Source organism: Mobula birostris, chromosome 8 (genome assembly GCF_030028105.1).
Source record: "Mobula birostris isolate sMobBir1 chromosome 8, sMobBir1.hap1, whole genome shotgun sequence".
NCBI lineage: Eukaryota > Metazoa > Chordata > Chondrichthyes > Myliobatiformes > Myliobatidae > Mobula > Mobula birostris.
In genome coordinates, this window is record NC_092377.1 from 142,778,220 (window position 1) to 142,803,575 (window position 25,356).

The 25,356-nt window shown below is 43.3% G+C and overlaps 1 protein-coding gene across 1 annotated transcript in view; it reads left to right on the forward strand.

Annotated features, from left to right (window-relative positions):
• Positions 1-387: 387 nt before the first annotated feature.
• The window catches only part of LOC140202079 (scavenger receptor cysteine-rich type 1 protein M130-like), a 41,580-nt gene continuing 16,611 nt past the window's right edge, over positions 388-25,356 (forward strand). The window contains exons 1-4 of the mRNA XM_072266940.1: positions 388-469; positions 2,007-2,306; positions 9,487-9,519; positions 10,139-10,438. Coding sequence (XP_072123041.1) covers positions 388-469; positions 2,007-2,306; positions 9,487-9,519; positions 10,139-10,438 — 715 coding nt within the window. The remainder of the gene's footprint in view (positions 470-2,006; positions 2,307-9,486; positions 9,520-10,138; positions 10,439-25,356) is intronic.

Sequence of the window (25,356 nt, forward strand, 5' to 3'; positions counted from 1 at the left end):
CTCAGTCGGCACGGACTAGATGTGCTGAAGTACCTGTTTCTGTGCTGCAGTGCTCCATGACTCATTGGCTAGGGCAGACGATGCAGTCCAAAAAAGCCTAATTATCTGGGTTAACTTTACCGTACAATCGTAGAGGTGGACACATCGTCCACTATCCACAGGTTTCATAGAGAACTAAACTTCTGTGACCGCTGGTGTGAAAATGCCTATGTCCAGATGTCAGCAGAAATGAAAAAACATAGTTTTCACCACAAGAGCACCTGTTGTGTACCCCGAGGGGACATAGTCTTTTTATGGACTATACCTTTAAAAAAGAGAGAGAGAGAGAGTTGTACAACACAAACACCTTGTTATTACGTCAGAGAGAGACTGCTTTGAGATGGCGTTATGGTTTCGCTGAAGCATGCTTACACTTTTGCAAGGACATTGTCCGCTTCTGTGTTCTTACAGAATGAGGAGCTACTTGATGGTCAGCTGCTGTTCATCTCGGTGAAATAAATAGAAGGTCAGCTAATAGACTGACAGACCCATGGTTTTAGACACTGAATGAGCTTTGTTGTGCCCACAGAAACAGTGTTTTCTTGGAGGATCGATCAGGCGGATTGATTAGTGGCTCTCGGAGAACGAATAGGGTGTTACCTGTGGGGAGCAATTTGAGTGTCCGACTCTTGCCTGGATTGATAATTCCACCACTGAAGAACGGTCCTTTTTGTTGTGGTCACAGGCCTGACTTCTAAAGTATTTCGGAGGACAAGGGGAAGATCGACGACGTCAACTCACCTGAAGACTCAAACTTCTCTCTCTCTCTCTCTCTCTCTCACTCTCTCTCTCTCTCTCTCACTCTCTCTCCATCACTACTCAATTCAATACCGCGAACAGAACTGAACTTTACTCATCATCGTAAGACTATCTATTTACCCCTAGACTTGAAGAAGCTTGGTTTTCATATATCTCCACACGTATACATATCTAATCATTGCTACTCTGTTTTATATATCTGATTTTATATTACTGTGTTGCGTAGTTACGAAGAAATACCATTAGTTAATAACAATACTGGACTCCCGAGTGTTTCCCATTTCTGCTGGTTCATACATGGCACACTAAATATGAATTAACTCGTGATTATAGTGTCAGTTAAAGCAAATCGATGTGAAAGTGAAACTACTTTTCTGCAACAGATTGGTATACATCGACTTACTTTGTTGCCTGGAATTTCCCGGCTGACAGTCTTATAAATTTGATGTCCAGCCTCCCTTGTATACCACCCGTTTCTACAACAGAACGCTACCGCTCCGCACGCCGCTAACAACTAACTCTAAATATGCAATTCTTGTTTCAGATCGTCCCGGGGATTGTCAGCTTGACACATCAGGTAATCTTGCATAATTTTCATTGCGTGTTGGTCTGGGTCTGAGTTTCACTGTAGATCAAGCTCATAGGTGACTGCTGACATCACGCGGAGCGAAAACCTGCAAACTGGCTGTAGAGGATTAGCAGAGAAATTACTCCGTAGGCGTTGTCCCGCAGTTTAAAGGAGTTCCCATTGTTTATTCCACTTTTGCGTGTTGAGGCTGAAATCACGATAAGTCTGATTTCTAGTCTTTCTCATTTGGCCTCCAGTTCCGGGAATTTGGCCTCTAGTTCCTCCAAATGACTTGGATTCTGTTACTGAATTGATGAGGGCTGTGTGCAGCGAGTCACCAGCCGCTCTCAGAAAATTGAAAACAAACTAACACCTTACCTGGTTTTCCTGGAAGCCACCTTGTTCCCGGGAACGACAATGTTTTCCGGATGATCTCCCGCTCAGTGCCTTGATTTTGTAACATTAAACAATTCAACCGTTTTCTATAATAGCCTGACTTTTCCGGTTGATGATCACGCCATACATGCTGAGTTTAAATACTTAGCAGTACGTCGGCAGGGGTAGCTGTGTGCTGAGCACCGGCTGACCGCCATCTTAAATCAGCGGTGAAGTTTGATTTCTATTTCTTGATATTTTCCAGAAAGCCTGAAATCGAGATTGGTGGCAGGGCGCAGTCGATGCGCTGGGAGACTGGAGATTCACTACGATGGATTCTGGTGGACTGCATATGTTTCTGGTTGGCAAGAGCGGTACGGGTCCATCGTGTGCCAGGAGCTGGGCTGCGGCGATGCGCTGGATGCACCGCTGAATGTCCATTTTGGGGGAATTAAGAGACCCTATTTGAACTTGCATTGCCATGGAAGTGTGACCTCTCTGCGGGAATGTCAAATTAAATCATCTTCTTACTCCGACTCCCGGGAAGTTGGTGTTATCTGCGCAGGTAAAAGTCAGAATGTTGAGTTGTCATTTCCCCGGTTTGGTGATTATCTTATGTCCGATTGTAAAATAATCGGGACCAACAGCACTCTGCCGATGATGTGAAACTAAATTGATGTTTTGTCGAAGTTACACCAGTCCCCTAACCTATTCAGAGTTTGTGTTCTCTGGTCTTAGCCTGTCTAACCACAGGGAACATCATCTCCACAGCCACTCTGTTAAGGCTTTCCACCACTCGAGAAGATTCAATGAGTTCAGCTGTTATTCTTCTGAATTCTTATGAAGTCAGGCACTGACCCATCATTGATCTTCATAATGCCAGCCATTCCATCCTGGTATCATTTTCGTGAACCTCCTTTGAACCCTCTCCAGTTTCATCACATCATTTCTAACATAAGGGTATCAAACATGCTTCCAATACTCCGAGTAGGGCCTCACGAATGTTTCAACATCAGGCTCATACTTTTATATTCTAGTCCTTTTGAAATGAACGCAAACATTGCCTTTGCCTTTCTCACCACAGACTCAACCTGCAAATGAAACTTTAAGGAATCCCGTACAAGTTTTGTCATGCCCCTTTGCACGTCATTTTTCTTTGTATTTTCCCTACAATTCGAAAATAGTCATCATGATACATAGTACTGGAAAATTGGCACAGCTATTGGAGAGGCTGAGCGGTCAAGCAGCGTCTGTGGTTGAAGAGAAAATTTCATCGTAGGTACTTGCACGGAAATGGGTCTGAACTATTGATAATTCCTCTTCCAGCACAGATGATGTATGTATATCATGTTGCGTTCACCATAGCTTATTTGTAATTCCTCCGACTTACATTATCTGCATTGATAGAGTCAAATATTTATATAGGACGCAAACAATCTATAAGAGCATCCGATATAGTAACAGGCATTTGGTCATTTCATCATGGCTGATCGATTTTTCTCTGTCATCCCCAATCTCCTGCCTTCTTCCCTTCTTATTCCCGTCAATCGACCTCAAATTAACAATATACCAAATGCCGGTCTCCGCAGTCAACTACGACAACAAAATCCCCTTTTCATCAACCCCTGACTAAAGAAATTCTTCTCATGTCCAGTGAAAAATGACACACCTCTATATTGGTGCTGCGTCCATAATCTAAGATTTCCCCAGCATAGGAATCATCCTGTCCACATCAGCTCTATCGAGGCATTTCAACATTTGACATATTTTAACGAGAACGCCCTTTCGCCCTTCTGAATACAAGTAAGTACATGTCCTGGCCATCAAATGTTATCCATATGACAAGTTTCTCAACCCCGAAATCACTTTTTTGAACTTCACTTGAATTATCTAAAATGCATTCACATCTGTTCTTAGATAAACACCCGAAAGCTGCTGACAATAGTGAGGCTTCGGCAGTGTCATATAATGCCTCAATCTTAAGTCTTTGCTATTCTCGTCTTCTTGAAATGAATGCTAACATCACATTTGCCTTCATCAGCATGGAATCAGCCTGCAAAGAAAACTTTAGGGAAACCTGCAAAATAACTCAAAAGACTCCCATTCCCTTCGGACGTCAGTTTGTTAACTTTTCAGAACAGGAGGTGTTTGCTATCTAGAGTCTATAAATCACCAGGGCCTGTAATATGTTCGCTCGGACCTTACGTGAAGCCACTGCAGAAATAGCAGAGATGTTTAAGTCATCCTTAGCGACAGGAGGGGCAGCAATGGATTGAAGGGTAGACAATGTTACACCACTGTTTATAAAGGCTTTAACGATAAAGCAGCAAATTATAAGTCGGTGAGCATGGCAGCATTATTAAAAAGAACCTGATACATAAATATTTGGATAGGCATGATTAAGGATAGCCATCGTGGCTTCGTGCATATTAGGTTATGTCTAATCAATCCCATAGAGTGTTTGGAAGATGTTACCAGGAAAGTAATTGAAGGCATTGCAGTTGAAATTGTCCACAAGTACTTTAGTAAAGCATTTTAAAAGGTGACACATGGGAATCTCGTCAAAAAGGTTCAGTTGCTCGGCATTCAAAATGAGGTATCAAATGTGATAAGGCATTGCCTTTATAGGAGCAATCGGAGAGTGATAGTAGATAACCAAGTCGAGGGCTCTGTCTCTGACTGGAGTCCTGTGACTAGTGGTGTGTGACAGGGATTGGTACTGTGTTGTTTGTTGTTTTTCGTCCGTACCAATAACATAGATGATAATGTGGTTAACTGTATCAGCAAATTTGTAGATGACGCCAAGTTTGGGGGTGTCTTATACAAGGAAGAAGGTTTTCAAGTAGTGCAGAGAGATCTGCATCAGCTGAAAAGGTGAGCTGAATTTGGTAAGTTGAACAAGGCAGGCAAGCACAGGATTTTGCCCTTCGTCAGGACCAGCCAGGATAGATCTTATACAGTAAACAGTAAGACACTGAGTAGTATGGTAGAACCAAGCTATCTGGAAATACAGACAATAGTTTGCTGAATATGGCATCACCGGGAGTTGGTTCCAGTGCAATTTTGGTCCCTACTTCCAGTTTTGAGTCGGCAGTTTTAATATTTTTGGCTTCGACTAAATGGACTGAAGGACATGTTTATGCGTTGTATCTTTCTATCCCTCTATTTTGTATCGCCCGGTTGTAGACCAGACATTTAGTATTGCCTTGGTGTCTGTGTCTAACTCCCAGAAGGGTCTTTTTTCACTCGCAGTTCCTTAGCCCTACCCACAGAGATTCAAGACCTTAGAACCCAATGTCACCGTTTTCTCTTACTTTGATTTCATTTTCCCCAACAGAACCACCGCACCATTTGTTTCGGTAGGCCTGTCTTTTCGATGCAACATCCATGGAAGTTCAGCTCCCAGTTATGATCATTCTCTCACTAACAATGCGATGATTTAAATAACGTCATACGTGCCTAATTCTAACTGTGCTACAAATTCATCTAACTCATTTCGTATACTGCTCACATTCAGATATAGCATTTCTGTTCTGTACTCACCGTTTATGATTGTGTCTGCTTTTTCCCTTGCAACGCATTCTGTTTACTTCAATTTGTTCATATTATAGAACATAGAACATCGAAAATAAAATAGAAACAGCACAGTACAGGCCCTTCGGCCCACAATGTTGTGCCGACCCTCAAACCCTGTCTCCCATATAAGCCCCCACCTTAAATTGCTCCATACACCTGTCTAGTAGTCTCTTAAATTTCACTAGCATATCTGCCTCCACCACTGACTCAGGCAGTGCATTCCACGCACCAACCACTCTGTGAGTAAAAATCCTTCCTCTAAAATTCCCCTTGAATTTCCCACCCCTTATCTTAAGCCATGTCCTCTTGTATTGAGCGGTAGTGCCCTGGGGAAGAGGCGCTGGCTATCTGCTCTATCTATTCCTCTTATTATCTTGTACACCTCTATCATGTCTCCTCTCATCCTCCTTCTCTCCAAAGAGTAAAGCCCTATCTCCCTTAAACTCTGATCATAAAGCAAACTCTCTAAACCAGGCAGCATCCTGGTAAATCTCCTCTGTACCCTTTCCAATGCTTCCGCATTCTTCCTATAGTGAGGCGACCAGAACTGGACACAATACTCCAAGTGTGGCCTAACCAGAGTTTTATAAAGCTGCATCATTACATCGCGACTCTTAAACTCTATCCCTTGACTTATGAAAGCTAACACCCCATAAGCTTTCTTAACTACCCTATCTACGTGTGAGGCAACTTTCAGGGATCTGTGGACACGTATCCCCAGATCTCTCTGCTCCTCCACACTACCAAGTATCCTGCCATTTACTTTGTACTCTGCCTTGGAGTTTGTCCTTCCAAAGTGTGCCACCTCACACTTCTCCGGTTTGAACTCCATCTGCCACTTCTCAGCCCACTTCTGCAAATATCAATGTCTCTCTGCAATCGTTGATAATCCTCTACACTATCTACACAACCACCAACTTTTGTGTCGTCTGCAAACTTGCCAACCCACCCTTCTACCTCAACATCCAGGTCGTTAATACTGGACTCCGCTTGCTGGCAGTTTCATGACACACTGCCTCTGTTCTATACTAACTACTTCATCCTCAGCATTATCATTTTCTTTCGCATCCCCTGGCCAAATCAAGTTTAACCTCTCCGGAACAACACTAGCAAACTTGCCGGCAAGATTATTTGTCCCCCTCTGTTTTAATTATAAACTCTCAATTTTGTTGTGATTGTACCTTCCCCTGAAGAGATCCCAATAATCCATAAACCTGCTCCCTGCATCACTTCCTTAACTCTGTCGAGTCGTCCTATTCTTACCCCTACTATCACGACCCAAGTGCAATAATCCGGAGATCACTATCCTGGAGGTACTGTTTTTGTATTGCTTTCTAATTAGCTCCACTAAATATCTCATCCGGACTTGCACCTCTTTCTTACTTACTGTATGTCACTGGTGCCAATATGTCCCAAGATTTCTGTCTTCTCACCTTCCTCCTTTAGAATACTATATACGCGATACGAGACGACCCTGACCGAAGACTTGGAAGCAACATACCAACCGGGTGTCCTATCACGCATACAGAAACTGGTCTGTCTTCCTCGGGCTATAGAATATCCTATCACCACTGCATTTCTCCTCATCTCTCTCTTCTTTTCTGCGGCACAGCACCGGACACAGTGTCAGAGGACCAATTATTGCGGTATCTCTCTGGCAGGTCATCCCCTTCTACAGTATCTGATTTAGTTTTGTCATTATAGAGAGGCACGGCTACAGGCAGACTCTACACTCGCTGTGCATTTTCCGCCTTTCTCCTGACAGTCAACAAGTTACATCTCTTAGGAAACCAAGGAATACTTACATCCCTGCAACTGCTTTCTTTCACCTCCTTACTTTTCTCTATGAGGAAAGGTAATCGAGCAGAAGCTCCAGCTCCTTAATAAGTGTTCTGAGGAGCTGCAATTCAGTGTACTTGTAGCAGATTCTTTGTTCGTGAGACTGGAGGTCTCCAAGAATTCACATATTTCACACGCAGTTCAGGACTGTGATATTCCCCACTACAAATAATGATGGCTTAATTCCCCTGTCAGAAAATAGTTATATCGTCATGGCAGCATGCAAACATCCCCATTCGCTCACAGAGTCTGCACCAATCAGCAACAAAACTTTTATACATTAAACCTGTTTGCTATTTTCTACTTTCTCGACCTGCGCCCATAGATTGTACCATTCACCCACATCAACATGTAAATTTACACTGGCTATTTCACTTTGACCTCTCGTCTTTGTGAAGTGGGCAAAGCTAGAATGTCATAATGATAATGTCCATACGCCACACAGACAGCAATAGAGGACATGATTGAAACCAGAGCACTGGTTCTTGATTGTACTGCTGTCTGACCTAAAGGTACGATAAATATCCTTTAGACAATTATGGTCTTGCTGTAGCAATCCATTTGTGATGATGCGGTCTGTTTTCAACCCCCGTGCTGTCAGAGAGTCGTAAACTACTGCACAGAAGCAGACCTTTAGGCCTACCTAGTATGGAATTAAGTTAGGATAATGGAAAGCATTACATATAAACTTCTACAGGACCTCAGCAGGCCAGGCAGCATCGATGGAAGTGTGTAAACTGGATTGATGAATGGTCTCGGCCCGAAACATCGACTGTTTACTCTCTTCCATACATTCTGCTTGGCCTGTTGAGTTCCTCTAGTATCTTACGCGTGTTGCTTAGTGTTCTAGCTTCTGTAATTTTCTCGTCTTTCGACGGAATCATACAATTTTCAGCGAGAGGATCTGGTATCAGATCAATTGTCTTTTACGCAGTGGAAAATGTTGGGAGAGGGAAGTGTTATGCATTTCCAGCGGAGGGAATATCATCACGTTATTTCCACTGAATAAGTGACACGAGTTCCAGCGAACAGGGTAATATAATGAACGGATCTAGAAAAAGGTATAACTTAGAATAACTTTGGCTTTTGAATCCATGAAACAAACAAAAAAAAATCTGAGTTTGCTACAGAGGTATGATGTAAACAGGGGAACAAAGGAATCAGGAAATACTTTTTTTTTACTTGCCAGAAAGTGGCATTACAGGTAGCAATGATCTTAAAGAGACATTGTGGCATATCGGCCGTAATAATATAGAGCCAGCGTACAGGACATTATGTCATGTTGAAGGTTTTGGTGAGGCCGAAATTGGAATATTGATTGCAGTTTTGTTCAGCTTCAAACACCAAAGATATCAATAAACTTGAAATAGTGCAGAGAAAATTTATAAATGTGATACCAGGACTTGTGGATTTTAGTTATAGGGAAAGGTTAGTGGTTTATTCTGTGGAGCATGTTTGCATAGAGATGATGAGGGATACACAAATTTTGCAAGGAATAAATAGGGTAAATATGTTTTTTTTTCCTGAGGTAGGGTGAGTATTTATATACAGATAATAGGTTTTGAGTGAAGGATGAAATATTTACTGGGAATCAGTGGGAAAGCTCTCTACTCAGAAGAAGCTTTGAATTTGGAAAGGAGAGTGAGCTGAAGTGGTGGATGCAGGTTTAATTGCAACATTTAAAATAGGTCTTAATAGGATTATGAATGGGAGGGCTATGAAGGGTTGTGATTCGAGTGCGGATAGATGGCACCAGTCAGAGAGTTCGGTCGGCACGGACTAGATAGGCTGCAGCGCCTGTTTCTGTGCTGCAGTGCTCCATGACTCATTGAATGTTCCTGGTAAAGTCAGTTAATTTGTTCAGACTGACTTTATCACGAACATTCAATGAGTCATGAAGGTTGACTCATTGGCTACGGCGGACGACATAGTCCGAAAAGCCCAGTTATCTGGCCCGTACAATCGTAGTGGCGGACCCATCGTTCACTATCGACAGGGTTCATAGAGGACTAAAGTGCTGTGACCGCAAGTGCGAAAATGTCTGTGCCCAGATGTCAGCAGAAATTAAAAAGTATTTTCACCACAAGAGCAACAAATATGAATTAACTCGTGATTATACTGTCAGTTAAAACAAACAGATGTGAAAGTGAAACTACTTTTCTACAACAGTTTGTTTTACACCGCCGTACATTACTGTTTGGAAATTCCCGGCTTACAGTTTTATAAATTTAATGTCACGCCTCCCCTGCACACCACCCGTTTCTAAAGCACAACGCTACAGCTCCGCACGCCGCATACAACCAACTCTAATAATACAATTCTTGTTTTAGGTGTTCCCGGGGATAGTCAGCTTGACGCATCAGGTAATCTTGCTTAATTTTCATTGCGCGTTTTGCTGGGTCTGATTGTCACTGAGGATCAAGCTGATAGGTGACTGCTGTCTTCACGCGGAGCGAAAATGTTTAAGCTGGCTGTAGGGATTCAGCAGATAAATTACTACTCTGGCATTGTCCCAGAGCTTAAAGGTGTTCCCACTCTTCATTCCACTTTTGCGTGTTGAGGCTGAAATCACGTTAAGTCTGATTTTCAGTCTTCCTCATTTGACCTCTAGTTCCGGAATTGCCTCCTCACCTGCAAACAACTATGGTTCTGTTACTGAATTGATGAGGGCTTCGTGCAGCGAGTCTCCAGCCGCTCTCAGAAAATGGAAAACAAACGAGAACCTTACCTGATTTTCCTGGAAGTCACCTTGTTCCCAGGAACGGCGATGTGACTCTCGGTTCTCCGGATGATCATTGCCTTGATTTTGTCACATTAAACAATTCAATCGTTGCCTGACTTTTTCGGTTGATGATCACGCCATACATGCCGGGTTTAAATGTTTAGGGGGAGGTGGGTAGGTGTAAACGTGTGCTGAGCACCGGCTGACCGCAATCTTAAATAGCGGTGAAGTCTGAGTTTTCATTTTCTGATATTTTCCAGAAATCCTGAAGTCGAATCTGGTGAATGGGCGCGATCGATGTGCTGGGAGACTGGAGATTCATTACAATGGATACTGGTGGACTGCGTATGTTTATGGTTGGGAAGAGCGGTACGCGACTATCGTGTGCCAGGAGCTGGGCTGCGGCGACGCGCTGGATGCACCGCTGGATATCCATTTCGGGGGAGTTAAGCGACCCTATGTGTACTTGCATTGTCATGGAAGCGTGACCTCTCTGCGGGAATGTCAGGTTAAATCAATTGCCTACTCTGACTCCCGGGAAGTTGGCGTTATCTGCGCAGGTAAAAGTCCCAGTTTTGACTCATCAGTCCCGCTGATTTCATAACTCTCTCATGTCCGATTGTAAAATAATCTGGACCAACAGCACTCTGCCGCTGATGTGAAACTAAATCGGGGTTGTGTCGAAATTACACAGACCCCTAATCTATTCCGAGGTTGTGCCCGCTGGCCATCGACTCTCTAACCATAGGGAACATCCTCTCCACAGTCACTCTGTTAAGGCCTTCCACCACTCGAGAGGTATCAATGAGTTCAGCCGTTATTCTTCTGAATTCTCATGAAGATAGGCACTGACCCATCATGTAATCTTCATAATGCCAGCTATTCAATTCTGTAATCATTTTCATGATCCTCCTTTGAACCATCTCCAGTTTCATCACATCATTTCTAACATAAGGGTCTGAAACCTGCTTCCAACACTCCAAGTATGGCCTCAGCAAAGTTTCAACATCACGCCCTTATTTTTTTATATTCTGGTCCTTTTGAAATAAGCGCTAGCATTGTCTTTCCCTTTCTCACCACAGGCTCAATCTGCAAATTAAACTTTAAGGAATCCTGTACTATGACTCCAATGTTCCTTTGCATCTCATTTTTATTTGTATTTTTTCTGCATCTAGAAAATAGTCAACATCATACATAATACTCGAAAATGGGCACAGCTATTGGAGAGGCTGAGTGGTCAAGCAGCGTCTGAGGTTGAAGAGAAATTTCATCGTCAGTACTGGCACGCATCTGAGTCTCAATTACTGATAATTCCTTTTCCAGCACAGATGATGTATGTACATCATGTTGAGTTCATCATAGATTCTTTGTAATTGTTCCGACTTCCACTATTGGCATCGATAGAGTCATGTATTTATTTTGGACGCAAAGAGTCTATAAGACCAAAAGGTTTAGTAGCAGGATAGGGTATTTGGCCACTTCATCATGACTGGTCCATTTTTTTTTTTCTCTCATCCCCAATCTTCTGCCTTCTCCCCGTTTTATGGAGTCTTTGCGTGCAAAATAATTACATGGCCGTATCGATGCAAATAATGGAAGTCGGAGCAATTACAAAGGAGCTATTGTGAACTCAATATAATGTACGTATATCATCTGCCGTGGAAGCGGAATTATCAATGAGTCACAACCAGATCCGTGCCAGTACTGACGTGAAATCAGGAATCTATAGACCTTGACTTTTAACATTATACGAAATGCCTGTCTCCACAGTAGCCTACAACAACGAAGTCCACTCATTCATCATTCCCTGGCTAAATAAGTTCCTCTCATGTCCGGTCAAAAATGACGCACATCTACATTGGTGCTGCGTCTATAGCCTAAGACTTCCCCACCATAGGAATTATCCTCTCCACATAAGCTCTATAGAGGCATTTCAACATTCGATATTTTTAAACGAGGACGCCCTCTCGTTCTTCTGAATTCAAGTGAGTGCATGCCCTGACCATCAAACGTTATCCATATCACGTTTCTGTAACCCGAAGTCAATTTCGTGAAGCACCCTTGAACTTTCTCCAGTGCATTCACATCCGTTCTGAGATAAAGACCCGAAAACAGCTCAGAATAATGAGGCCACGCCAGTGTTATATAATGCCTCAACCTTACATCTTTGAGATTCTAGTCCTCTTGAAATGAATGCTAACATTACATTTCCCTTCATCACCATGGACTCAACCTGCAAAGAACACTTCAGGGAAACCTGCAAAATAACTCAAAGGACTCCACTTTCCATTTGGACGTCAGATTGTTACTTTTTCAGTGCAGTAGGTGTTTACTCTCCTGAGGAGAATCCGTGTCAATAAATCACCAGGGCCTGACAATGTGTTCGCTCGGACCTTACGTGAAGCGAGTGCAGAAATAACAGAAATATTTGAGTCATCCATAGCGACAGGAGAGGTATCAGCGAATTGAAGGGTAGTCAACATTACACCGCTGTTTAAAAAGGGTTTAAAGACAAACCAGGAAATTATAAGTCGTTGAGCATGATATTAACTGTGGAAATGTCGTTGGAAGGTATTATTATGGACCTGATACATAAATATTTGGATAGGCATGATTAAGGATAGCCATCATGGTTTCGTTCGTGGTAGGTTATGTTGATCCAATCCCAGAGAATGTTTGGAGGATGTTACCAGGGGAGTAGTTGAAGGCACAGCAGTTGATAATGTCCATAAGCACTTTAGTAAAACATTTGATAAGGTGACACATGGGAAGCTGGTCAAAAAGGTTTAATTGCTCGGCATTCAAAATGAGGTATCAAATGTGAGAAATTATTGCCTTTTTGGGAGAAGTCAGAGAGTGATAGTAGACAACGAAGTCGAGGGTTCTCTCTCTTACTCAATTCCTGTGACTAGTTGTGTGCGACAGGGATCGGTATTGTGTTGTTTGTTGTTTATCATCTGTATCAATAATCTAGATGATAATGTGGTTAACTGTATCAGCAAATTTGCAGATGACACTAAGTTCGTGGGTGTAGTGTACAACGAAGAAGGGTCATGGAGTGCAGAGAGATCTGCCTCAGCTGAAAAAAAAAAAAAGATGAGCTGAATTTGGTACGTTGAACAAAAAAGGCAAGTGCGAGATTTTGCCCTTCTTTAGGACCAGCCATGATAGATCTTATACAGTAAATGGTAAGACACTGACGAGTATGGTAGTACAGAGGGATCTGGGAATACAGGTCAATAGCTTGCTCAATGTGGCATCGCCGGGATTTGGTCCCAGTGCAGTTTTGGTCCCTACTCCCAGTTTTAATTAGGCAGTTTTAATAATTTTGGCTTTGACTAGATGGACCGAAGGACCTGTTTATGCATTGCACCTTTCTATCCTTCTATTTTATATCTCCCGTTTTCATTTGTAGACCATACAGTTAGAATTATTTTGGAGTCTGAGTCTCACTGCCAGCAAAGCCTTTTTACTCTTGCAGTTCCTTAGACCTACCCACAAATATTCAAGACCAGCAGAACCACCCCACCACCTGTGTCGATATGCCTTCTTTTCGATGCAATGTCCCATGGACGAATATCCAATCAGCACTGCATTTCTCTCCATCTCTCCTCTCTTCTGAGGAACAGCACCGGACGCAGTACCAGACGACCAATTACAACGGTATCTCTCTGGCAGGTACACTGGCTGTACATTTTCCCGCCTTTCTCCTGACAGTCACCAAGTTACCCCTCTCCTGAAACCTAGGGGTACTCACATCCCTGCAACTGCTTTCTTTCACCTCCTTACTTTGCTCTATGAGCCAAAGATAATCGAGCAGATGCTCCAGTTCCTTAATAAGTGCTCTCAGCAGCTGCAGCGCAGTGTACCATTTGCAATTTTGTTTGTGTGTTAGACTGGAAGTCTCCCAGAATTCGCACATTTCACACGCAGTACAAAACATGTTCCCTGGAACCATTCTGACTACACTACTATGCCCTAACATCCGTGTAATAAAGAATTAAGAACAGGAAGAGAAACGTACCAGATACTCAACATCACCTAAGCCAGGTGAGCCAACGCCACTCCGAATACTGACAACAATGGCCGATGACAGCAGTCCTCTTCTCCCAATTCATCAAGGCTGACCAAGATGAAAATGTCGGTTTACTGTATTCCATTTATTTACATTTGGTTCCACATACCTATAACCATATTCTCTATGTAAACACTGTCCAAAGAACTTTCAGTTGTTTTCCATTGACCTACCTCAAACACTTCCTGCGGCAGGTCACTCATGCACGTACCGTCAAAGAGCCCCATCGTGTGCTTTGAAATGTTTCACCTTCTTGTTTTGAACCACAGCAGTGTTTTTTTATTGTTTTTCCTTTGGGGTAAAAACAGTCAGGAGAGGGAAGGGCAAGAGGCAGATGCTAGAGAGTGCCCCAGTGGCTGCCCCCTTAAAAAATGTACAAACAGAGTCTGGCCCTGTAGCTCAGAAGAGTAGGCGATGGAAGATGATGGCAGCAGTGATTGGGGACGCAGTAGTTAAGGGGTCAGATAGCTGATTCTGTGGACCCAGGAAAGAAACGCAGATGGTAGTTTGCCTCCCAGGTGCCAAGGTCCGGGCTGTTTTGCGTCTCGGGATTTTTGCCTGTACCACTTGACAGTGAGTATAGGAACAGAATGAGGTGCAGGATAAACCCACGGCTGAGGGATTGGAGCGGGGGGAAGGATTCATATTTCTGGATCATTGGGAACTCTTTTGGGGCAGGTGGGACCTAAACAAAAATAACCGGCTTTACTTCAATCCCAAGGGGACCAATATCCTGGCAGAAAGGTTTGCAAAAGCTACTGAGGAGAATTTAAACTAGAATAACTGGGGGGTAGGAACCGAACTGAAGTGACGCAGTTAGGGGCGCTTGGCTCACAAATAGAGAAAACTTGGAGACAGTGCAAGAGGGAGGATAGGTAGACGATAGAGAAGGGACGCGCACAGATTGATGTTCTGAGATGTGTCTACTTTAATGAAAGGAGTATTGTGAACAAAACAGAAGAGCTTAGAGCGTGGATCAGAACTCGGAGCTATGATGTTGCGGCCATTACAGAGATTTCAATGATGCACAGGCAGGAATGGCTACTTCAATTCCAAGGCTTTAGATGTTTCAGGAAGGACAGGGAGGGAGACAAAAGCGTTAGGGGAGTGGCATTGTTGAACAGAGATAGTGTCAAGGCTGCAGAAAAGAGTAAGTTATGGAGGGGTCGTCTATGGTGTCTCTGTGGGTGGATGTTAGGAATAGGAAGGGATCAATAACTCTGCTGAGTGTTTTTTCAGACCACCCAATAGTTACAGGGACATCGAGGAGCAGATAGCGAGACAGAACAGGAAAGGAGCAATAATAATAGGGTTGTTGTGGTGTGAGATATTAAATTCCCAAATCTTGATTGGCATCTCCCTAGACTGAGGGGTCTTCTCCGTGGATTGTCACTTTGTCGCGGTGGAGAAGCTTGTGTGGTCCTGAGGTCCAGTGAGCGATGCCGTCTGGAGCTATGTTCCTGGCAGTGTAACCCATGGCGGTAAGGTAGAGGGTGAGGTCCCTGACAAAGAACAATCCAACCAAGACCCCAACGGTGGAACAGGCTGACGAAGGTACTTCGAACTGAACGGCTGTGAAGGTGGATGAAAGCTGCAACAACTCCACCAGCTCAACCGTCGTGGTTTCCATGCCATGAGAATCAGTTGGTTGATTTGTGAAGTATCGTGTGTTTCTTGGAGTGCCACATCCAGTACACGTTAAACAAATACACGCACAGGCGTCTTCGCTCTCTGGGCCACTTGATAAACAGAACGAAGACGATCATCCTCGAACTCGAGGGATAGTCATGACGGGATTGAGGGGTTTGTATTGAGTGGAGTTTGTTAGGTGTGCTCAGGAAGGTTTTTTGATTCAATAGGTAGATAATCCTACAAGAGAAGAGTGTGCACTAGATCTGGTATTGGGAAATGAACCTGGTCAGGTATCAGTTCTCTCAATGAGAGAGCATTTTGGAGATGGCGATCACAATTCTATCTCCATTACCACAGCATTGTACAGGAATAGGAACAGACATGTTGGGAAAAGTATAATTTAAGAAAGGGAAAACATGAGGCTATCAGGCAGGACTATGGAAGCATAAATTGGAAACAGATGTTCCCAGGGAAACGTACGGAAGAAATTTGGCAAATGTTCAGGGGATATTGGCTTGGAATTCTGCATAGGTGCGTAGGGAAAGGATGGTGAGGTACAGAAACCGAGCTGTACAAAGGCCGTTGTAAATATCGTCAAGAAAAAAAGATCTTACGAAAGGTTCAAAAAACGAGGTAATGATAAAGATCTAGAAGATTATAAGGCTAGCAGGAAGGAGCTTAAGAATGAAATTAAGAAGCCAGAAGGGGCCATGAGAAGGCATTGGTGGACAGGATTAAGGAAAACCCTAAGGCATTCTGCAGGTATGTGAAGAGCAAGAGGATAACATGTGAGAGAAGAGGACCAATCAAGTGTGGCAGTAGAAAAGCGTGTATGGAACCGGAGGAGATAGCAGAGGTACTTAATGAATACTTTGCTTCAGTACGCATTACGGAAAACGAACTTGGCGATTATAAGGATGACTTACAACGTACTGAAAAGCTTGAGCACGTAGATGCTAACGAAGAAGATGTGCAGGAGCTTTAGGAAAGCATTAAGTTCGATAAGTCACAGGGACCGAACGGGATGTACCCCAGGCTATTGTGGGACGCGAGGGAGGGGATTGCTGAGCCTCTGCCTCATCAATAACGACTGGAGAGGTTCCGTAGGATTCAACGATTGTGGACGTTGCTCCCATATTCAAGTAAGGAAGTAGAGATAGCCCAGGAAATTATAGACCAGTGAGTCGTTCTTCAGTGGTTAGTAAATTGATGGAGAAAATCCTGAGAGGCAGGATTTATGAATATTTGGAGAGACATAATGTGATTAGGAATAGTCAGCATAGCATTGTCAAAGGCAAGTCGTGCCCTACAAGGCTGGTTGGATTTTTTTGAAGATGTGATTAAACACATTGATAAAAGTAGAGGCGTAGATGTAGTGTAGATGGATTTCAGCAAGGCATTTGATAAGGTACCCCATCGAAGGCTTAATGAGAAAATAAGGAGACATGGAATCCAAGGTGATATTGCTTTGTGGATCCACAACTGGCTTTCCCACAGAGGGCAAAGAGTGGTTGCAGTAGGTTTGTATTCTGCATGGAGGTCGGTGATTAGTGGTGTGCCTCAGGGATCTGTTCTGGGACCCCTACTCATTGTGATTTCTATAAATGACCTGGATGATGAAGTGGACGGATGAATTAGTAAATTTTCTGTTGACACAAATAATGGGAGTGTTGTGGATAGTGTGGAGGGCTGTCAGGGAATACAGTGGGACATTGATAAGATGCAAAACTGGGCTGAGAAGTGGCAGATAGAGTTCAACCCAGATAAGAGTGAGGTGTTTTATTTTAGTAGTTCAAATATGATGGTAGAATATACCACTAATGGTAAGACCTTTGGCAGTGTGGAGGATCAGAGGGATCTTGGGGTCCGAGTCCGTAGGACACTCAATCTGCTGCACAGGTTGACTCCGTTGTTAAGAAGCCATGCAATGCACTAGCCTTCATCAATGTGGGATCGTCTTTAGGAGCCGAGAGGTAATGTTGCAGCTACATAGGACCGTGGTCAGACCTCACTTGGTAATTGTGTACATTTCTGGTCGCCTCACTACAAGAAGGTTCTGGAAACATTAGAAAAGGTGCAGAGGTGATTTACACGGAAGTTGCCTGGATTGGAGAGCAAGCTTTATGAGAATAGCTGGAGTGAACTCGGCCATTTTTCCCTGGAGCGACGGTGGATGAGAGGTGACCTGATAGAGATGTGCAAGATGATGAGAGGCATTGATCGTGTGAATAGTCAGATGATTTTTCTCAGGGCTGAAGTGACTAGCACGAGTGGATATAGTTTTAAAATGCTTGGAAGTAGGTACAGAGGAGATGTTATGGGTAATTTTTTTTTTTTTTACGCAGAGAGCGGTAAGTGCGTGGAATGGGCTGCCGGCAGCGGTGGTGGAGGCGGAAACGATAGGGGCTTTTAAGAGATTCCTGGGTGGGTACATGGAGCTTTGAGAAATAGAGGGCTGTCGGTAACTCCAGGTAATTTCTCAGTAAGAATATATTCGGCAAAGTTCTGTGGGGCGAAGGGCCTGTATTGTGGCGTAGGTTTTCTAATTTATTTTTAATTCTTACAAATAGCTGTGTGTATTGTCATGATTCACGCTGCTGTTTAAGTCACATATGTCCCCCCGTCTCCAAATTGCAATACAGCCGGCTAAACCAAATTTGGAAATAGGGAATTGAAACTTCCGAAAATCAGATGCTGAAAATATGAAATAAGACATTTAAATATTCCAATTAACGCTTAACTTGAGCAGTAACTGTATAGCGAGAAGCAGTATTAACAACTACTTAGCTCCACCTTCTTTATAAACTACTTTCCTTCTGTTTTTCCACCTTGATCCTGCTACAACATGAGGTTTTGTATAAAAATAAATAGAACTTCTGCAGCCTGCATGTGCATCACTGCCTGAGATGTATTTCCAGAGAATAGGGGTTAGATCAGATTTGTATTTATATTGGATACATTGTCATGACATTGGGTGAGTGCCACTGTGTGAACGTCAGGGTAGTATCAGTCTTAAAGGCGGATCTGCCGGCCAGATAGAGTTGACGCGTATAGTTTTTTTTTTTTTTCCATTGAGTGTGGGGGAGATTCAAACAAGAGGACATGAGTTGAGAGTTAAAGACAAAAGTTTAGGCGTAACATGAGGGGGAACTTCTTTACTCAGAGAGTGGTAGCTGTGTGGAACGAGCTTCCAGCAGAAGTTGTTGAGGCAGGTTCGATGTTGTCGTTTAAAGTTAAATTGGACAGCTATATGGGCAGAAAAGGGATGTAGAGTTATGCGCTCCTCATGTTGCATGCAGATCGGTGGGACAAGGTGAAAGTAAGAGTTCGACACGGACTAGAAGGGGCGAGATGGCCTGTTTCCATTCTGTAATTGGCTATATGTTTATCTGGAACATTATTAGACGAGCAGGAAGTAGCTTAAGAATGAAATTAGGAGAGCCAGTAGGGGCCGTGAGAAGGCCGTGACGGCCAGGATTAAGGAAAACCCAAGGCACTCGACAAGTAAGTGAAGAGCAAAAAGATAAGATGTGAATGTGCATAGGCAGAGTGGATGTGGAAAAGTTGTTTCCCATGATAGGGGAGTCTAGTACGAGAGGGCATGACTTAAGGATTGAAGGGCGCCCATTCAGAACAGAGATGCGAGGATTTGTTTTTAGCCCGAGGGTGGTGAATCTATGGAATTTGTTGCCACGGGCGGCAGTGGAGACAAAGTCATTGGGTGTATTTAAGGCAGAGATTGAGGTATCTGAGTAGCCAGGGCATCGAAGGTTATGCTGAGAAGGCGGGGGAGTGGGACTAAGTGGGAGAATGGATCAGCTCATGATGAAATGGCGGAGCAGAAGCGATGAGCCGAATGACCGACTTCTGCTCCTTTGTCTTATGGTCTTATGGTCAAAATAAGACTAGTAAAGTGTAACAGGGAAAAATTATGCTTAGAACCAGAAGATATAGCAGAGGTACTTAATGAATACTTTGCTTCAGTATTCAGTACGGAAAACGAACTTGGCGATTGTAGCGATGACTTAGGGCGGACTGAAAAACTTGAGTATATAGATGTTAAGAAAAAGGATGTGCTGGAGCTTTTGGAAAGCGTCATGTTGGATAAGTCACCAGGACTAGACGAGATGTACCGCAGACTACTGTGGGAGGCAAGGGAGGAGATTGTTGAGCCTTTGGGGGTGAAGTTTGCTCATTGTTGGGGGAAACAGAGATTCCGGAGGATTGGAGGGTTGCAGATGTTTTCTCTTAATAAAGGAAGGGTTTATAGAGATAGCCCAGGAAATTATAGATCAGTGAGTCCTATTTCAGAGGTTGGTAGGGTGATGGAAAAGATCCTAGGAGGCAGGATTCATGAACATTTGGAGAGGCATAATATGTTTAGAAATAGTCAGTATGGCTTTCCCAAAGTCCAGTCGTGCCTTACGAGCCTGATTGAATTTTTTGAGGATGACACTAAACACATTGATGAGGGTAGACCAGTAGATGTAGGGTATATGGATTTCAGCAAGGCATTTGAGAAGGTGACTAATGCAAGGCTTATTGAGCAAGTAAGGAGGCATGGAATCCAAAGCGACATTGCTTTCCGGATCCAGAATTGGCTTGCTCACAGAAGGGAAAGCGTGGATGTAGAAGGGTCATATTATGCATAGAGGTCGGTGACCAGTGGTGTGCCTCAGGGATCTGGTCTGGGACCCTTAATCTTCGTGAATTTTATAAATAACCTGGATGAGGAAGTGGAGGAATGGGTTAGTAAATTTGCTGATGACACAAAGGCTGGGGGTTTTGTGGATAGTCCGGAAGGCTGTCATAGGTTACCGTGGGACAGTGATAGGATGCAAAATAGGGCTGAGAAGTGGCAGATGGAGATCAGTACAGATTAGTGTGAGGTGGTTCGATCTGGTAGGTCAAATATGAAGGCAGAATATAGTATTAATGGTAATGCTCTTGGCAGTGTGGTGGATCAGAAGGATGTTGAGGTCCGACTCCACTGGACACTCAAACCGTCTACGCAGTTTGACTCTGTGGTTAAGAAGGCAAAGGGTGCATTAGCCTTCATCAAACGTGGGATTGAGTTTAGGAGCCGAGGGGTAATGTTGCAGCTATATAGGACCCTTGTCAGACCCCACGTCGAGTACTCTGCTCAGTCCTGATCGCCTCACTAGAGGAAGGATGTGGAAACCATAGAAAGGGTGCCGAGAAGATTCACAAGGATGTTGGCTGGATTGGGGAGCATGCCTTATGAGAATAGGTTGAGTGAACTAAATCTTCTCTCCATGGAGCGACGGAGGATGAGAGGTAACCTGATAGAGGTGTATAATATGATTAGAAGCATTGATCATGTGGATAGTCAGGTAACTTTTCCAGGGCTACAATGGCTAACACGGGAGGGCAATGTTTTAAGGTGCTTGGAAGTAGGAACAAAGGAGATGTTAGGAGTAAGTTCTTTTCCACAGGGAGTGGTGAGTGCGTGGGTTGGCCTCCCAGTGACGGTGGTGCAGGCGGAAGCGATAAGGTCCTTTTAGAGACTCCTGGATAGGTACATTGAGCTCTGAAAATAGAGGACTATGGGTGCGCTGAGCTAGTTTCTCAGGTAAGGACATATTCTGCACAACTTTGTGGGCCGAAGGGCCTTTATTGTACTGTAGGCTTTCTGTGTTCTATGTTCTATGATAGGATCCTTTATGAGACTCCTGGATAAGTACATGGAGAACGGAAAAATAGGGGCCTATGGTTAACCCTAGGTAATTTCTATAGCAAGGACGTGTTCGGCAGTGCTTTGTGGGCTGAACGACCTGTATTGTGCTATAGGCTTTCTATGTTTCTATGCAAATGTCTCTGTTAGGGCCTTGCAAATTATTTACTTGCCGGACAGAGGGTCCGAAGAAACAACTTGGAGATCTGCTGCAAATCAGCAAACAATTGCCAGTGTTAGCTGTGAGGAGGATGCTAAGAGGATGCAGGGTGACATGGATAGGGTGGGTGAGTGGGCAAATTCATGGCAGATGCAATTTAATGTGGATAAATGTGAAGTTATCCACTTTGATAGCAAAAATAGGAAAACAGATTATTATCTGAATCGTGGCCTATTAGGAAAAGGGGAGGTGCAACGAGACCTGGGTGTCATTATAAACCAGTCATTGAAAGTGGGCATGCAGGTACAGCAGGCGGTGAAAAAAGGCGAATGGTATGCTGGCATTTATAGCGAGAGGATTTGAGTACAGGAGCAGGGAGGTACTACTGCAGTTGTACAAGGCCTTGGTGAGACCACACCTGGAGTATTGTGTGCAGTTTTGGTCCCCTAATCTGAGGAAAGACATCCTTGCCATAGAGGGAGTACAAAGAAGGTTCACCAGATTGATTCCTGGGATGGCAAGACTTTCATATGAAGAAAGACTGGATGAACTGGGCTTGTACTCGTTGGAATTTAGAAGATTGAGGGGGGATCTGACTGAAACGTATAAAATCCTAAAGGGATTGGACAGGCTAGATGCAGGAAGATTGTGCCGATGTTGGGGAAGTCCAGAACAAGGGGTCACAGATTGAGGATAAAGGGGAAGCCTTTTAGGACCGAGATTAGGAAAAACTTCTTCACTCAGAGAGTGGTGAACCTGTGGAATTCTCTGCCACAGGAAACAGTTGAGGCCAGTACATTGGCTATATTTAAGAGGAAGTTAGATATGGCCATTGTGGCTACGGGGATCAGGAGGTATGGAGGGAAGGCTGGGGCGGGGTTCTGAGTTGGATGATCAGCCATGATCATAATAAATGGCGGTGCAGGCTCGAAGGGCCGAATGGCCTACTCTTGTACCTATTTTCTATGTTTCTATGTTTCTATGTAATTATCTTCTGTAATATGTATAGGGTTCATTAAATCCAATTTGATTTGCATCTGTAGACTCTGTTTCAGTCTTCTAAATAGGGATCTCCCCCATCTCGTTTGCACGCATTGATTACCATTCTGAACTTCCACGAGTCCAGTGTTCTGCCTTGTAATTCGTTTGTTCTGAACTTATCTGTAGAATTCCTTAGGATTCTCTTTCACCTTGTCTTCTAGGGAAAACTCGTGATTTTGTTCCGTTTTCATGTTTTTTTTTTCTCTGAAGCGTTGTCCTGCATCTCTTACGTCCCATAACTACTTCATTTGTTCATATCGGCCTGACCATGCTATGCACCACTTCTTTATCTTTTCCAGGTCTCAGTACTCTGTAAAATGTGTCGTTCCGAAAAGTTGATTGCATTTTGTTTCCATTGATGCTATCTGGCCTGCTAATTTCTTCTAGCTTTGTGTGTGTGTGTTGCTTGGCTTTCCGGCATCTGCAGATATTTCCTTTTCGCTAAGCCTGTTATCTCTACCTTTTATTTTCACAAACACAAGTTTTGCACTCTCAAAATTGCATTTCTGAAAGCCTAACACTTACCTCGTGCACCTTTGTCAGAAACCTGCCAGACCCATCTACACCTGCCAGATCCTTCTGATACCATCGAAATTGGCCTTTCTTTGAGTTAACCGATGTGTTATTGTATGTGTTCGATGTTAATTAGCCTATATTAATTATTTTCCTGGCTCCGAAATATGAAACACATTTTACCAATGCCGTTAATGTCATTGAGTTTCGTGGGAAACCATGCACTGAATCCATCCCTATAGTTTGTCACAGTCCACAAAGGGAGAGACTTTGGGCGGACGGTATTTGCATTCAACCAGAAAAAAATATATATATTTAGAAAGTCAGATTCTGATTACAGATTCTCAGCATGGCTTTGTGTGGGGTAACCCGTGTCACTACTTTGGGTATTTGAGGAGGGAGTGGAATATTGCTGAAGACAGAGTAGTAAACCTTGGCAGTGTTTTTTTACGGGGCTGTGCATTGCAGAATTTCCGAACAGGCAGACATATAGGTTCCAAGGAGAGCTAGCTAATTGCATCGATCATATGCTGCGCGACAGGAGACAGAGCTTAATGGAAGATAGAATGCTTTTCAGCAAAAAAAGAATTTGAGATCCAGAGCTTCATAGTTCGATGAAATGGAACCGGAGGTTGAGATGGAGTGGCAGAGGTCAGGTGGCATTGTTGCCATTAGAGTGCAAAATAAAGCACAGAAGAGTTGGTGTATTGTGATAAAACTACCCGCACTGGTTAGGCCACATTGCGGCAAACAGTGCAATTTTGCAGACATTTTATAAGCAGTATATGACTTTGCACGAGGAGGAGCAGAATAGATGAGCATTTTTTTTTTTCTGCAAAGGAGGATTTTATTTAAGGAGAAAGAATGGAAAGTTTAAATTCTTTCACCCCAAATCATACAACGGATACATGTGACCCGATAGAAATTTACAAAATATGTAAGGACAATCCAGTTCGATTTTCTAATTCTCTCAAGGACACATAGGTAGTATTGAAATTAAAATGGATATGAGAATAAAGTTGCCCTGACAGGGTGTTACCGACATTATAAACATGTTACAAAAGACAAATGTTAGAATCCAACGGATTTTCTGCTTACAGCATTAACACCCCGCGCCACTTCCGAGGAAGATAGCTGTCCTCTACTCCTGATATGATTCGTTATATAAACACGTTTCGTAAGTTTTCGAACGTTTCGCTTGCCCGTTGTGGGTAACGTGAAGAAATTGCAAATTCCTGGGAAATATTTGTGTACCTTCGTTTCCCTCTTGTGCGGCAGCAGGAGATTGCACTGTGTCCAACAATGACCCTTTATTACAAAGGACTCAAGGTTAAGCCAAGGATTCCTAACATCCTAACTGGTGATCATAACATTAACGAGAGCTGCGTTACTAGGAGAGGATTCAGAGACAACAACTATGTGCTTTTGAGATAATTAGATTGTTTTTGTCCGTTGGAAATCTGTGTGCCATGCAATTGATTGATTTTTTTTCCGGAAAAGCTAATCAAAGCGATTGACAAGTGCAAAGCGGTAAGAGTATTCTCTCTGGACTTTACTTAATTCTTGGGCAATGATCTGCATGACAGGATGCTCCAGGAGGTTAAAGAGAGAGATAGCTATGTGGTCCAAATTTTAATTGGCTATAGGACAGAGAAGGTGGTAATGGAAAGTTGTTCATTCAATTTTCTGAATAGAGGCACTATTTCCCTTGTGTCTGTCAGATATATTAGCGACATGGATAACAAACCAGGTGCCATGATTCATGAGTTTACGTATGACAGCAAAATTGAACGTATGGTGGATTGTTGAGAAAGTTGTCCGCGGTCACACCAGGATCTATATCAAAAGCAAAGGTGAGCAATGGAATGGTAGTTGAAATTTAACTTAGATAGGCTGGTTGTGTCATATATATAGCATAATATATATACACATAATTATTCAGTCGATCTTGAGGGGAGCTGCTGAGCAGACAGAGCGAGGACTCAGGGACTTAATTCAATGGAAGTGGCAACACAAATATACAGGGTTATCAAGAAGCCATGTGACAGATTTATGTTCATCGGTCGAGGGTTTGTGAACAGTTGTAGGTCACCAGATTATTGGTCTGCGCTGTTGTTGCGAATTCTATTTTAGTGTCGTGTGCATTAGCGATCTCCATGCTAAAGGACCAAAGGTCTTAGTCTGTAGGGAGTACAGAGAAGATTTAGCGATATTTTGGATACAAAGATATGATGTGGTGTCACAATCTGAGCAGAATTGGTGGAGCAACACAGGGAGTGTTTCCTTATATTACAGAGCAGCGTATATCGTCGGAAAGGGATTCATTGAACTTTAATCAGGAACACGCATATTCACTCTCGCC